Source organism: Pongo pygmaeus, chromosome X (assembly GCF_028885625.2).
Source record: "Pongo pygmaeus isolate AG05252 chromosome X, NHGRI_mPonPyg2-v2.0_pri, whole genome shotgun sequence".
Lineage (NCBI taxonomy): Eukaryota > Metazoa > Chordata > Mammalia > Primates > Hominidae > Pongo > Pongo pygmaeus.
Genome location: NC_072396.2, coordinates 158,272,868 through 158,289,610, shown reverse-complemented (window position 1 = coordinate 158,289,610; position 16,743 = coordinate 158,272,868). Strand labels below are relative to the sequence as shown.

The following is a 16,743-nucleotide window of genomic DNA, read 5'->3' as shown; positions in this document are numbered from 1 at the left end:
ATGGTGGTGGGGAGAGTGAGGAGTCGGGAACTGAGGGCGAAGACCAGGAAAGCCACTATTCTGTATGAATGGAATCAGATCGTATGTACTATTGTGTGTCTGGATTCTTTCATTCAACGCGAGGTTTTTAAGATTTATCTATGTTGTTGAATGTGCTATTGCTGAGTAGTATGCTATTGTTTGGATATATCAGAGTTGGTTTGTTCATTCACCAGGTTATGATCTGGGCTGTTTCCAGTTTGGGTGATTATAAATAAAGCTACTATGAATATTCATGTACACATCTTTGTGTGGACATATGCTTTCATTTTTCTTGGGCAAATACCTAAGAGATGAATTGCCACATCATAGGATAGTTTTATGTTTTATAAGAAACTGCCAGAATGTATTCCAAAGTGGTTGTGCAATTTACATTCCCACCAGAAATGTATGCAAGCTCCTTTTCTTTCCCATCCTCATCAACATTTGAGGTTGTCAGCCTTTATTTTTAGCCATTTGAGAGGGCGGGAAGTGGTATCTCATTGTTATTTCAATTATCATCTCCCTGATGACTAATTATGTTGAGTACGCGTTTATGTGCTCACTGGCCATTTCTATATCTTTCTTTGTAAAGTGTCTGTTCAAGTAGTTTGCCCAATGTTATGTGCAGTATATATATGTATATATATGTGTGTGTATATATATAGAGAGAGAGAGACAAAAGAGAAAGCTAGCCCATTATGTGCAATGTGTGTGTATATATGTGTGTGTGTGTATGTATGTATATATATATACACACACATTTAGTTCCTGAGAAATTTTATGTTTTCAACTTTCATTTTAGATTTAGGGGGTACATGTGCAGGCTTGTTGCCTGGGTATAGTGTGTGATGTTGAGGTTTGGGGTACGAATGATCCTGTCATCCAAGTACTGAACATAGTACCCAATAGTTAGTTTTTAAACCCTTGACCCCTCCCTCCCTCCCTGACCCCTCTTGTAGTTCCCGTTGTCTGTTGTTCCCATCTTTATGTCCACAAGTACCCGATGTTTAGCTCCCACTTATAAATGAGAATGTGTGGCATTTGGTTTTATGTTCCTGCATTAATTCACTTAGGATAACAGCCTCTAGCTGCATCCATGTTGCTGCAAAGGACATGATTTCATTCTTTTTTTTATGGCTGCATAGCATTCTGTGGTGAATGCCTACCACATTTTCTTTATCCAGTCCACCACCGATGATCACCTAGGTTGATTCCACGTCTTTGCTATTGTGAATAGTGCTGTGATGACCATATAGGTGCGTGTGTCTTGGTGGTAGAATGATCTATTTTCCTTTGAGTATATACCCAGTACTGGGATTGCTGGGTCAAATGGTAGCTCTGTTATAAGTTGTTTGAGAAATCTCCAAACTGCTTTCCACAGTGGCTGAAATAATTTACATTCCCATCAGCAGTGTATAAGTATCCCCTTTTCTCCACAGTTTCTCCAGCATCTCTTATTTTTTGACTTTTAAATAATGGCCATTCTCACTGGAGTGAGATAGTGTCCCATCGTGGTTTTGATTTGCATTTCTCTGATGATTAGTGATGACAGCATTTTTTTCATATGTTTTTTGGCCACTTGTATGTCTTCTTTTGAGAAGTGTCTGTTCATGTCTTTTGCCCATTTTTTGATGGGGTTATATTCTGGATATTAGACTTTTGTCAGGTGATTTTCTCCCATTCTGTAGGTTGACTGTTTACACTGAGATATATTTGACAGACAATAAACTGTGAATTTGTCATGTTTCAGCTAAACAACTTGATAAGCTTTCACGCACACACACACACACACACACACACACGTATGAAACCATCACCACAATCAAGGCAATAAGGATTTCCATCACCTTCAAAGTTTCCTCATGCCCATGACTATCCCTTTCTCCTCTCCTGTCCCCAGGCAACCAATGATCTGCATTCTGTCACTATAGGGTATTTTCTAGAGTTTTATATAATAAAATGTTATAATAAGTCTTCTTTTGTGTTTGGTTCCTTTCACTCAACAAAATTATTTGGAAATTGTCTTAGTCCATTTGCACTGCCATGACAAAATGCCTGAGACTGGATGTTGTGGCTTGAATGTATCCCTTCCAAAATTCAGGTGTTGCCAATGTGATATTATTAAGAGGTAAGGCATTGTCATTGTCTACTTCATATAGTATTAAATGGACGGAAGGAAGAAGAGAGAGAGACCCAGATCTATTAAAAGGTGATTAGGCCAGAGGGCTACTCCCTTGGAATGGAATTAAGGCCCTTATAAAAGAGGCTTCATGCAGCATCTGGTTAGCTTGCTGTTTTGCGTCTGCCTTCCACCATATGAGGACATGGTAAGAAGGCCCTCACCACACACCAAACTCTGAGATGATCATTAGCATTTTTAGCAATAAAATATTTTAAAATTAAGATGAGTACTTTTTTTCAGACATAATACTATTGTACACTTAATAGGCTATAGCTTTTGTATGCACTGGGAAACCAAAACATTTGGGTAACTGGCTTATTGTGATTTTTGCTTTATTGCCCTGGTCTGGAACAGAAGGCATACTATCTCGGAGGTATGCCTGTATCTATTTCTCTTTCACTGAGCTTTGCTATTTGTATCTTTCAAGAAATTTGCCCATTTCATGTAAGTTGCCAAATTTATTAATATAAAATTGTACACAATGTTCTATTATTATCTGCAGTGATAACACCACCCTGATTCCTAATATTGGTAATCTGTGTGTTTTATTTGTTTCTTAATCTGTGTTTCTCTTCTTTCTTCTGTCCATTTAATACCATATAAAGTAGACAATGACAATCATTTTTATATTAACCATTCTCTGTTTGGGGCATTGCCCCATCCCACGAAGTAGAGTTTGCCTCCCACTCTAGATCCCAAAGATGGTTAGTATTCACTCTCCCAGCTTCCTTTGTAGCTACAGCGTGGGCACCTAACTCAGGCTCCACCAGTCACATGAATCCACCACCCACTGAGTCTGAGACCCGAGGTGGGAAGAAGCAGGGTCCCCACAGATTTCACTCAGGCTGGGCTGCTGGTGGCAGGCGTCGTGCCACCCATTCCCTGAGAAGCACTGGTAGCCGTGGTTCTCTTGGCAGCATCCTGAGTCTTGCAATGTCCGCCCAGTCATTGGTGGGAGCCACAGGGGAGCCTGAACTGCTGAGCACTGCGGTGAGGTTTGTCATCTTGTTCCTCTCTGCAAAGGTGAGTTTCTTGCTTGTCCGCATGTGAGTGTGGGCCACAGAGGATGCTATGCTGGGTGGCTAAAACTCAGAGACCCGGAGAGCAGATTTTAGGGTGGCCATGGCAGAGGGAAAGCAGGAGGGGCAATACCTGGGAGCAGAGAAGCACCGTGTTGACGAGCTCCATGTTTGGCCTGTACACTCTGCCCAAATCTCAGGTTGACCCTGGAGCTATGCATGCACAGGGCTGAGTCCAAGAAAAGAACTGAGCAGAGGTTTCAGCTGATGCCCAATACCAAGGAAACGGAGTCTGGAGATTGCAGTTGGTACCCAATACAGAGGAGACTTCATGTGAGTTTAGCTAGTTTAGTTGTCTACTAAGACAACAAGCCACCACCACCACCACCACAACAACAACAATAACAAACAAAGACCCATCTTTGGAGAAATATAACAGAAACCAAGAAGCCAAATCTACTAGAATTCATTATGGACAGTGTCCAGGATATAATGCTAGATTGCTAAAAGAAACAAGAATTGTTCTGATACTCAAGGAAAAAAGCATCCAAGGGAAACTCACCCTGGGCTGACCATAGTCAAGAACATAAAGCATGCTCATAATGATTTTTATATTGATATATGTGCTTCTTCATTAACAAGTAAAACAGCAGTACTTAAAAGTTCTTTACCAATGTCATAAATTGATGAAATGTTATTTCCAGCAAATGTGTCTAGCTATTGGCAATAACTGTAATGTGATATGAAAATATTTATTTCTGTCGGTGACAAAGTCACATGTACTGCCGATACTGTTGTGGTTTGTTGCCTACATTCATAATTGAAGGAAACACTAAAGTTTAGTTATTTTAGTAAAAATAAGGATGCATTTTTCCCCATCTGATTCATAGATCCTTTGAGATCTTAACACCAGGTTAAGGTCTTAAGACCATAGATATTGATTTCTCCCTGATAGTACCAAAAAACATGCCTGGCACATAGTAGATGCTTCATAAATATTTCTCAAATAAATGAATGCATCTGTGTTACAATCTAGTGATTGAGGGGTTAAAATTAATTCTCTAGTTTTTCATATCCATTAAAACAATAAATTGATAATAAAGGCTATTATTTGATGATTGTTTGCTGTGTGCCAGACATTGTTTTATAAATATTATCTCATCTAATTCTTACAATAGTCCTGAGGCAGGTCCTACTATTACTTCTGTTTCATGGTTATGGAAATTGAGCCAAACAGAGTTTAAATAATTTGTTCAATGCCACATGGCTGGCCTTAGAACTTTGCTCTGTCTGAGTCCAGAGCCTGCGTCCTTAAAGTATAAAGGTAAAACTTGCTCTGAATGTCTCAGGCTTGGCTTCTGGCCCTCAGTTTCAACAAATTCTTTTCTGGTCTCCTTCACTGACTAAGGCTCAGAACAACTCTGTTTCACCCACATCCTCTTAGGCTACCTGTGGTGCCATCTGGGGATATCAGCTCCTCACCCAGTGATATGGTTTGGCTGTGTCCCCACCCGAATCTCATCTTGAATTGTAGCTCCATAATTCTAACGTGTTGTAGGAGGGACCTGGTGGGAGATAATTAAATCATGGAGGCAGTTTTCCCCATACTGTTCTCATGGTAGTGAATAAGTCCCATGAGATCTGATGTTTTATAAGGGACTTCCCCTTTTGCTTGATTCTCATTTTCTTTCTTACCTGCTGCCATGTAAGATGTGCCTTTCACCCCCTGCCATGATTGTGAGGCCTCCCAGCCACGTGGAACTGTGAGTCCATCAAACCTCCTTTTCTTTATAAATTACCTAGTCTCGGGTATGTCTTTATCAGCAGCATGAAAACAGACTAATACACCCAGCTTCACACAACCACCTTAAGGCTAAATGCCATCAGGTTTGGCTCTCTGGGACCAACTTCTGCTTTCTAAATCTCAATGTCCACCTGCTCACTGGACACCTCTCCCTGATGTTCTTCAAGCCATTTGATGATTGTTTGCTACGTTTTTGATATGTACCTCTATCTTTCCTCCTCTATCCTAATGCAAGGTGTACCTTCCCTGTGAGGACTTTCCTGACCCTTTCCAGGTATGACCTGCCCACTTGGTATCCCCCTGTACTCTGTACATACCCTATCACTATCCCCAGTAAATTGTATTACTAAATTTGTTTACATGCCTGCCTCTTCTTACCATTCTGGCAGCTCCTTAAGAACAGAGACTATTTCTAATTTGTCTCTAAATTTCTAGGACTTAGAATAATGCCTGACACAGTAGGTGCACTGTAAATCCTTGTTGAATGGGTGGATCTATGAATAAATTAATGAATGAATTATATACACCAACCTACTTATCACTTTGGCTGTTGTGTTTATTATGATTTACACAAAGCCAATTGTGTAGTGTAGAAATGTAAATGTTATGTGTAAAATGTAAAAGATAAAAGTGTAAAAATGTAAAATATATACAAACATGGCCCAAGAGAATAACAATGAAGTTTTAAATAGGAAATTTTAGTAGAGAAAAAGAAACTATTGAAAAGAACCAATTGGGGGAGTGGCCAAGATGGCTGACTAGAAGCAGGTAGTATGTGTGGCTCTCACAGAGAGGAACAAAAGGGGTGAGTAAATACACCACCTTCAACTGAAACATCCAGGTACTTGCATTGGGATTAATGAAGGAAACAACTTGACCCACAGAGAACGAAGAAAACAAGATAGAACAATGGCCCACCTGGGAGCAATACGGAGCCAGGGGATCCTCCCCTACCCAGGAAAGTGGTTACTGAATGAGCGACCCTAGGAAACCACGCTTCTCCCACAGATCTTTGCAACACGCGGGTCAGCAGATCTCCTTGTGAACCCACTCCACCAGGGCCTTTCAGTTTTCAGTCTGACAGACAGAGCCACGTGGAGTCTTGGCAGAGCAGCCACTCAGGCATGTGTGGAGAACCTGGAACCTTAGATACTTGGGCTTTCCGGCAAAAGTAGCTGAAGCTTCGGCAAACTGGAAGGTTAGACTCCTGTACATACCCCTAGGAAAGAGGCTGAATCTAGGGGGGCTGAGCAGCAACAGCCTGCAGCCCCCACTTCCACAGCACCTCACAAGATAAAACCCACTGGCTTGAAATTCCAAGAGTTGGTTTTTTGAAAAAATTAATAAAATAGGCCACCAGCTCGATGAATTAAGAAGAAGAGAGAAGATCCAAATAAACACAATTAGAAATGATAAAGGGAATGTTACTACTGACCCCACAAAAATAAGAACAACCATCAGAAACTACTACAAGACCTCTATGCACACAAATTAGAAAACCTGGAAGAGATGGATAAATTTCTGGACCCATACATCCACCCAAAACTGAGCCAGGAAGACACTGATTCCCTGAACAGATCAATAATAAGCTCTGAAATTGAATCACTAATAAATAGCCTACCAACCAAAAAAGGCCTAGGGCTTGATAGATTCACAGACAAATTGTACCAGATGTACAAAGACAATCTGTTACCATTCCTATAGAAATTATTCCAAAAAATTAAGGATGAGGGACTTCTCCCCAACTCATTCTATGAGGCCAGCATAATCTTGATACCAAAATCTGGCAGAGACACAACAAAAAAAGAAAACATCAGGCCGGTATCCTTGATGAACATCAATGCAAAAATCCTCAACAGAATACTTGCAAACCAAATCCAGCAGCACATCAAAAATCTAATCCACCATGATCAAGTAGGCTTCATCCCTAGGATGCAAGTTTGGCTCAACATATGAAAACCAGTAAATGTGATTCATCACATAAACAGAACTAAAGACAAAAACCACATGGTTATCTCAATAAATGCAGAAAAGACTTTTGATAAAATTCGACATCACTTCATGTTAAAAACTCTCAATAAACTAGATATTGAAGGAACATAACTCAAAATAATAAGAACCACAGCCAACATTATACTGAATGGGCAAAAGCTGGAAGCATTCCTCTCTTGAAAACCAGCACAAGACAAGGATACATTTTTTCACCACTTGTATTCAACATAGTATTGGAAGTCCTAGCCAGAGCAATCAGGCAATAGAAAGAAATAAAGGGCATCCAAATAGGAAGAGAGAAAGTCACCCTATCTCTATCTGCAGACAGCATGATTCTATATCTAGAAAATCCCATAGTCTTGGCCCCTAAGCTCCTTCAGCTGATAAAAAAAATCAGCAAAGTTGCAGGATACAAAATCAATGCACAAAAATCAGAAGCATTCCTATACACCAATAATAACCAAACTGAGGGCCAAATCAGAAAGGCAATCCCATTCACAGTTGCCACAAAAATATAAAATACCTAGGAATTCCAATTTCATCCATTGTCTCAGTAAACTATCGCAAGGACAAAAAACCAAACACTGAATGTTCTCACTCATAGATGGGAATTGAACAATGAGAACACATGGACACAGGAAGGGGAACATCACACTCTGGGGACTGTTGTGGGGTGGGGGGTGGGGGGAGGGGGGAGGGATAGCATTAGGAGATATACCTAATGCTAAATGATGAGTTAATGGGTGCAGCACACCAGCATGGCACATGTATACATATGTAACTAACCTGCACATTGTGCACATGTACCCTAAAACTTAAAGTATAATAAAGAAAAAAAAATTAAAAACAGACAAACAAACAAAACAAACAAACAAACAAACAAACAAAATACCTAGGAATACAGCTAACCAGGAAGGTGAAAGAGCTCTACAATGAGAATTACAAAACACTGGTCAAATAAATTACAGAAGACAAAAACAAATGGAAAAACATTCCATGCTCATGTATAGGAAGAATCAATATCATTAAAATGGCTATACTGCCCAAAGCAATTTACAGATTCAATGCTATTCCTATCAAACTATCAATGACATTCTTCACAGAACTAGAAATTATTTTAAAATTTATATGGAACCAAAATAGAGTATGAATGGCCAAGACAATCCTAAGCAAAAAGAACAAAGCTGGATGGATCACATTACCTGACTTCAAACTATACTACAAGACTACAGTGACTAAAACAGCATGGTACTGGTACAAAAACAAAAAAATGGAACAGAATAGAGAGCCCAGAAATAAGCTTGTACACCTACGACCATCTGATCTTTGACAAAGCTGACAAAAACAAACAATGGGGAAAAGACTCCCTATTCAGTAAATAGTGCTAGGATAACTGGCTAGCCATGTGCAGAAGATTGAAGCTGGACCCCTTGCTTACACTGTGTGCAAAAATCAACTCAATATGAATTAAAGACTTAAATCTAAAACCGCATACTATAAAAACCCTGGAAGACAACTTAGGCAATTACCATCCCGGACATAGAAACAGACAAAGATTTCATGACAAAGAAACCAAAATCAATCTAAACAAAAACAAAAATTGACAAGTGGGATCTAATTAAACTTAAGAACTTCTGCACAGCAAAAGAAACTATCAACAGAGTAAACAGATAACCTACAGAATGGGAGAAAATATTTGCAAACTGTGCACCTGACAAAGGTCTAGTATCCAGAATCTGTAGGGAAATTAAATAAACTTACAAGAGGAAAACAACCCATTTGCCCATTAAAAAGTGGGCAGAAGACATGAACAGACACTTCTCAAAAGAAGACATACATGTGGCCAAAAAGCATATGAAAAAAAGCTCAATATCACTGATCATTAGAGAAATGGAAATGAAAACCACAACGAAATGCCATCTCACATCAGTCAGAATGGCTATTATTAAAAAGTCAAAAAATAGCAGATGCTGGTGAGGTTGTGGAGAAAAGGGAACCCTTATACACTGTTGGTGAGAGTGTAAATTAGTTCAACCATTGTGGAAAACAGTATGGTGATTCCTCAAAGAGCTAAAAGCAGAACTACCATTCAACCTAGCAATCTCATTACTGGGTATATACCCAGAGGAATATAAAGCATTCTTCCCTAAAGACACATGCACGTGAATGTTTGCTGCAGCACTATTCACAATAGCAAAGATACAGAATCAAACTAAATGCCTATCAATGACAGACTGGATAAATAATATATGGTACATATACATGACAGAATATTATGCAGCCATAAAAAGAACAAGAGCATGTCTTTTGCAGGAACATGGATGAGGCTGGAGGCTATCATCCTTAGCAAACTGACACAGGAACAGAATACCAAATACTGCGTGTTCTCACTTATAAGTGGGAGCTAAATGATAAGAACTTATGAACACAAAGGAGGAAACAACAGATGCTGGAGTCTACTTGAGGATAGAGGGTGGGTGAAGGGAGAGGAACAGAAAAGATAACTATTGGGTATGAGCTTAATACCTGGGTAATGTAATAATATGTACAATAAACCCATATGACGTGTTTATCTATGCAACAAACCTTCACATGTACCCCTAAGCCTAAAATAAAAATTTAAAAAAGAGAAACAAACCAACTGTAATTCCAGAACTGAAAAACATAAAGTGAAAAATTCAATGGATTGTCTTAATAACAGATTTCAGATGACAGAAGAGTCATGAACTTGAAGCTAGATCAATAGAAATGATCTATTTGGATAAACCAAGAGGAACAACAATAGAAAGGAATGGAACCTCAGTGGTCTGTGGGACAATATATAAAGGTCAAATGTGTATTTTGAGTGCCAGGATGGGATAGAGAAAATGGAGAAGGAAAGCTATCTGAAGAAATAATGGCTGAAAAATTCCTCTAGTATCATTTTTCTTAGGAAATCCATTATTTACAAATTTAATGAAACTCGGTGAACCGCAAAGAGGATAATTACAAAGGAAAGCAACATCTAGGCACATTGTAGTCAAGCTACTGAAAACAAAGAAGGGTAAGAAAAATCTTGAAAGTAGTCAGAGTAAAATGACTCTACATATGGGATTATATTAAGAACTTAATTCTCATCAGAAACAATGGAAGCCTGGAGACAGTGGAGCAACATCTCTAAAACAGTGAAAGAAAAAAAAAACCTTCCAATCCAGAACTCTATATCTAGGGAAATAGAACAAATTAAAGAATGAAGGTGAAGTAAGTATCTTTTGAGATATATGAAAGCTAAGAAAATTCATCAACAGAACTGCACTAAAAGAAATACTAAAGGAAGTCTTTCAATCTGAAGAAAAATGAAACTAGAGGAAATCTTTGATCTTTGGGTGGAAATGAAGAACACAGGAAATGATAAATGTGTGGGTAAATATTAATGAATAGTTATTTGCTCTTAATTTCTTTATAATAATATGACTTTAAAGTAAACAGTTTAATAGTATATACTAGGGTTTGGCAACTCATAAAGGATGAGGTGGAATGGAAGTGAATCTATATGATGGAGAGTTTCTTACATTTATGTACAATATTAACTTTAAGTCGACAGTGAAAAGTTCAAGATATATATTGTAATCTCTAGAGTGAGCACTACAAAAATGCAAAGAGGTATAGCTAAGAAGATAACAGATACATTAAAAGTGAATTATAAAAAATATTTGATTAATCCAGGCAGGAAATGGGGAACATGGGAACAAAAATCAGATGGAGCAAATAGTAAAAGGATAGACCTAAATCCAAACATATCAAACATAACATTCAATGTAAATGGGCTAAACACTCCAATTAAAAGGCAGAGATTGTCAGAATGAATAAAAGAGCAAGACTTTTGCTGTCTCCAAGAAATGCAATTTTAATAAAGAGACTCAGATGGGTTGATAGTAAGAGGTTGTAAATCATATACCATGCAAGGGGCAAGCATAAGAAAGTGAGAATGTCTATGTTAATAGCAGACAAAGTGGAGTTCCAAAGAGTATCACCTGATATAAAGGTAATAATTATATAAGGTTCAATTAATCAGAAACACATAGAACTCAAAAATATGTTTGCACCCAATAACAGAGCCTCAAAATATATGAAACAAAAATTGACAGTATAAAGGAACAACTAGGCATTTCCACAATTATAGTTGGAGATTTCATCATCTCTGCCTCAGCAACTGATATAACCACTAGACAAGAAATCAGTAAATATATAAAACATATTTAATATTTAATATAAATCAGTAAATATACAAAACATTCCACCTAAAGAAGCTAGAAAAGGAATAGCAAAGTAAATCTCGACTAAGTAGAAGGAAGGAGATAATAGAGATACAAGAGCAGTAATCAACAAAATAGAAAACAAACTAAAAGTAAGCAAATCATACATATTTTAAAAGAGCAACCAAATGTGTAGCCCTTAGGAAGGCTAATCAAGAAAAAAGAAAATAATCATTAATATCAGCCATGAAAGAGTGATATCATTAGAGGTTATATAGGCATTAAAAGAATAGTGAGGGAATATTAACTTTATGACAATAATTTTGACAACTTAGATAAAATTGACACATGTATTGGAAACAAAGCAATTTACCGAAACTTCCAATGGATTGAATAGAAAAAACACATAGCCCTATACTTCATAAATATATTTATTAACAAGAAACTTTTCTAAAAATAAAACAAAACAAAAATCCATGCTCAGATGATTTCATGGGTGAACTCCAGCAAATATTTAAGGAACAAAAATTGCCAATTTTACACAACAGTTTCAGAAAATAGAGGAGCAGGGAACAATTCTTAACTCAGTTTATGGGGCCAGTACAAACCTAAATCCTGATAAAAAGATGATATAAAACCAGAAAATTACAGAAAAATATCCCTCACAAACAGTATAGCAAAACTATTTATTAGAAATCCATATCCAGCAATATATAAAAAGGCAAGTGTTTTATTGCCCATTTCCAGATGATGGGCATACATGTTCACTGACAGATATAGGCCACCCAGCTGTTAGGTGAGGCTGCATCTGTTTGACTGAAAGCCCACACGCTTTCCTAGGCAATGGCTGCCCAGGTGGTTGAAGGCCGGCCTCCAGCCGGTAAAGAGCTGTGATGAGGAACACAGCCAGCAATCAATCTATGTTGCAGGGATTCCAGGCCTGAGCAGGGCAGGCTGTGAATACCCTGGGGACCTGGTCTTAGGATCTTCTCCTCGTGACTTCTAGTCCACCCCATCCCAGCAATTTGCCACAGTTACTGATGGAGGTCATTTTGATGGTGGAGGGCCAATCGGTGGGCCTGTTGCTCCCAGAGGCTCCAAGCCTTGGAACATTAAGCCCTTACCATGCAGGTCCCGTTGCCAGGGCAACACAGATGTCTCCTCCTGTCTAGCCACTTGTCTTCCACAGAGACTACGAAATCTTTCTTCCTCATCTACCTGGGGCTTCTGGGAGAAGCGGGAAGCCCTGTGGTCTTAGCACAGCTGGCTTTGGAGACCCCTGCGCTGCGCAGCGCGGCCGCGTGACTGAGGCGCGATCTTCCACCCTTCTGCTCCAGGGCCTCTAGGCGGCCTCCAGAGTGGGCTCCACAGCTTGAAGGCGGCATTTTTCCGCGGGTGGTCGCAGCGTCCGCAGAGTCGGAGAAAGTGAGCAGGCGCCAGCGGGACCCCAGAGTGACCGCGGGCGCCCTGGACAGGTGCCAGATCGCTGCCTCCGCAGACAGTGGGCGCGAGAGAGGGTCCCGGTCCGCCCCAGGGCCCGCAGAGAGAGGAGGAGGGGGCTCCTGGCTGCAGAAGTCTGGTGGGGCGGGGCGGGGGTGGGTGGGTAGGTGGGCTGCCGTTGCAGAGGTGCAGGGGACGGTGGGAGAGAGGGGGGCTCTGGCTTTCGGGGGAGGAAGGGGACTTCTGGCTGCAGGTGTGGGGGGCGCGGAGGGGGTTGCCAGGTTACACGGAAGATCAAAAGAGGAAGATGAAAAGAGGGAGGGGGCTCCTGGTTTGGCGCCAGAAAAGAGAGGGGGGAGGTCTCTCTGCTTCCCTTCCGCAGTTTGGGTAAGGAAGGACTCCAGGCTGCGAAGATCTGTGTAGGGGAGGACTCCTGGCCGCAGGGATTCTGGCTGGGGGGAGAGCTACCTGTTGCAGGGGCTTGGATAGGGGAGGACTCCTGGCTGCAATGTTACAGATGATGGTGGCAGGGGGAGATGCACTTGTTGTGGTGTGATAAGGGGACATCAGCTCAGGCAAAAGGGGATCTCCCAATAGAGGTGGTGGGTGTGTGCCAAGGGATTAAGTGTCACCAACTGGGGGAGGGCTTTGGGGGTGCATGGGCTGCAGCAGTGGGAGGGAGTGGATCCCTGGCTGCTGCAGTGCTTGGGAGGGGAGGGCAAAGGCCTGTAGTGGGGGTGGGTTGATTGACAGCAACGTCCCTCTCTCCCCTTTGCACTCACAGGCTGCGTCAGAGACTGCAACAGTCAGCACACATTCCTGTCTGATCAGGCTCCCTCCCTCAAGTCCTCTGCGATGGCTCTGTCGATGCTTCACGACTGGTGCAGGAGGATGGGTGTGAACGCAGAGCGCTCTCTGCTCATCCTGGATATCCCTGATGACTGCGAGGAACATGAGTTCCAGGAGGCCGTGCGGGCTGCCCTGTCGCCCCTGGGCAGGTACCGAGTGCTCATCAAGGTCTTCAGAAAGGAGCTTGGGGCCAGGGCAGCCTTGGTGGAATTTGCTGAGGGTTTAAACCGAAGCTTGATTCCCCTCCAAATAGCAGGCAAAGGGGGACCCTGGAAAGTGATCTCCCTGCCCCAGGCCCTTGATGCTGAGTTTCAGGATATACCCAGTTTCCCTGCACAGCCCCAGTGGCAAGCAGTGGCCAAAGGTGCAGGTGAGGCAGGAGCTGCAGGTGAGGCAGGATCTGTAGGTGAAGCAGGAGGTGTGAATGACGAAAGATCTGCAGGTGAAGATGAGGCAGGAGGTGTAGGTGAGGCAGGAGGTGCAGGTGAGGCAGGAGCTGCAGGTGAGGCAGGAGCAGCAGGTGAGGCAGGAGCAGCAGGTGAGGCAGGAGCAGCAGGTGAGGCAGGAGGTGCAGGTGAGGCAGGAGGCGCAGGTGAGGCAGTAGGTGCAGGTGTGGTGGAGGCCTGGACCCAGTCATGGCGCCAGACCCTGCGGCCTCTGGTGAAAACTATGGCCTACCGGGAACTGAAACCCTTTTCCGGGAGGGAGCAGCCAGGCTGCGTGGAAGAGTCCTTTGAGAGCTGGTTGGAGGACGCCAAGGATATGCTGCAGCTGTGGTGCCACGCGTCGGAAGGGGAGAGAAGGAGGCGGCTGCTGGACAGCTTGGATGGCCTGGCCCTGGATATCGTGAGCAGCCTCCTGGAGGAAGATCCAGACTTCTCTGCGCAGGACTGCCTGACGGCGCTGGGGCAGGTGTTTAGGAGCCGGGATACATGGATGACCTCGCGGATGAAGTTCCTGACCTGCACGCAGGGGCCCCAGGAGGGGCTGTTTGCCTTCGTGGTGCGCCTGGAAGGCCTGCTGCAGAAGGCCGTGGAGAAGGGGGCCGTCCACCCAGCCATGGCCAACCACCTGCGACTGCGGCAGGTGCTGTCTCGGGCCCGCCCCATCGAGGCACTCCAGGATACCCTGAGGAGGATGCAGCTGGAGAGGAGGCCACCTGGCTTCCTGAGGCTGCTGCGGCTCATCCGGGACATGGAGGCGTGGGCAGCCTCCCTAGCGAGGAGCCAGCAGGGTGTGGCCTGGGCAGTGGCCCCAGTGGAGAGTGAAGACCCAGCTGCTGCCCAGGCCTCCTCAGCCCAGGGGGATGCCAGCGAGGCTGATCCCGGAGCAGAAGATGCTGCTGAGGCTGCTTCCACCACCAAAGAGGCCACCAGGGGTGCCCCTGCCACTGGGGGAGATGAAAATGCCCCTGCAGGCCTTGAAGGCCTAGGTCAGGCAAGGTTCCCCGACGCCCCTGGGGGCCTCCCAGCCAGGATGGGCAGTGCAGTCGACATGGCCCCAGGAGGTCCCATCTGGGAGCCAGAGGGCCTTGTCCAGGTCGGAGGCCAGGAGGCTGAGGAGCCTCCCCAGGAGGGGCTCAAGCCCATCTTAGAGGAGTCAGAAAACGAGGATGAGGATGGGGCTGGGGAGGCAGGCAAGCCTAAGTCCCCCCAGGACAAATAGGCTCTGAGGGCCCTGAGGGCTCCTCTCCTCTCAGGCAGCAGCACCCTGGAGGCAGACGGAGGCCAGGCCAGGGCCGGTCCCTCACCCCATGTTGGGAGCTGTGCCTCCCACCTTCCCTAATAGGCCCTGGCCACCACCACCCAGCCCTTCCCAGTGACCCAGATGACCACATTTGATACCAAATGGGGAGCTGGCCTGGAGGGAGCCCTGAGCGGCCAGCCTGAAGATGTCTGTCCCCCACCCCTTGTCCTGTGTTGGGAGAGATGGGGGAAAGAGGCCCTCTCAAGGGTGACAGCTGCCTGCATCTCCCAAGAGGTGGCCCCCACTTGCCATCCCTGGGGCACACTGCCCCCTGTTCCGGGAAGCCCACCCTCACCTCTGTAGGCCCCATAGTGACCCACGTGTCCAGCAGACGCCCACTCACCCACGGCTAGCCATTGTTCCTACACAAAGTTGTATGCTGTGCGCCCATCGGTGCGGCCGCCTCTGGGCCTGGGGCACATGCTGTGAGCTTCCTGCTAGCTCAGGCTGTGCTAGCTGCTATCTGTCCCTTGTCGTGAGCACCACCTCTGCTTTCCTGGTGTAGATCTAGGCCAGGGGCTGCTTGTTCTCGTGGAGCTGTGTGTGTTCTTCTCTGAGCAGCTCCTCCCCGGAGGCCCCCAGCACAGTCCTGGGAGATGGTGGAAGGAGGCGCCAGGGCACGATGGATGCTCATCCTGTGATCACTATGGTGAGCATGACCACGATAGTGCCCGTGACCATGATGGTGACCATGACTGTGGGAGGAAGAACTGGACCTAGGACAGAGCAGAGTTGCCCTGCCTGAGGCTCCCCGGGGAGCTTTGTGCTTTGGCGTTCTACTCCTGTTGTTACTCGTGACTCAGTTTCCTTGACTTGGGGGGAGTGTTCCCTGCTGTGTTTTCAGTGTCCTGTGAGGGCTATAGGGCAGGGCCCTGCCCCAGCGGATGGGCTCGGGAGGGGGCTAGCTGAAGCCAGTGGACACTGCCAGAGTCCACCATCCTGGCAAGAGGCGGAACCTGGGGCCCTCAGGAAGGGGGGAGGTGGCAGCAGGGTCGGCAGCAGGAGGTGGGGTAGACAAGGCGCCTTGCCAGGAACCCCAGGAGGAGGGAGCCCGGGACCTGTGTGGGACCTGTGTCCTGTGGTGGCCATTTGCAGTTTCTCTCTGTGTTGTGATTCCCTTCTCTTCAATGGTTTCAGTACATGTTTCTCTTCAATAAACTTCATTCAGTGTTCCAGCCGGCCTTGCCTCTGCTGTGGGAAACTGGGGGTGAGGTTTGCTGGGGATGGGGTTGGGTGGGGTGAGGGCCACAGTGGCCAGGCTGACACTGGGGTGCGTGCAGGGCAGGGTCCCTGAAGGCCTGTGGGGTTCTTTGGGCTGCATGGAGCCTGGCGACAGGATGCTGGTTTTCATGGGCAGTGGCTGATTGAATCCCCAGGGCAGCAATCCTCCTTGAGCACTGTGGCCAGAGGGGCAGTTCTTGGTGGGGGCCTGAGGATCCTGGAACCCGCCCTCTT

General features: G+C 44.6%; 1 protein-coding gene across 2 annotated transcripts; it reads left to right on the top strand.

Moving 5' to 3' along the window:
- The first annotated feature begins 12,415 nt into the window (after window positions 1-12,415).
- Window positions 12,416-16,456, top strand: PNMA6F (PNMA family member 6F). Of its 2 annotated transcripts, none has more exons than XM_054473227.1 (2): window positions 12,416-12,678; window positions 13,478-16,456. In XM_054473227.1, exon 2 carries the CDS (start codon window positions 13,549-13,551, stop codon window positions 15,205-15,207), a length of 1,659 nt encoding a protein of 552 aa, XP_054329202.1. In that variant the 5' UTR covers window positions 12,416-12,678; window positions 13,478-13,548; the 3' UTR covers window positions 15,208-16,456. The 2 variants fall into 2 exon arrangements, with proteins under 2 accessions (XP_054329202.1, XP_054329203.1); XM_054473228.1 differs by having other exon boundaries at window positions 12,664-12,728.
- Window positions 16,457-16,743: the final 287 nt, after the last annotated feature.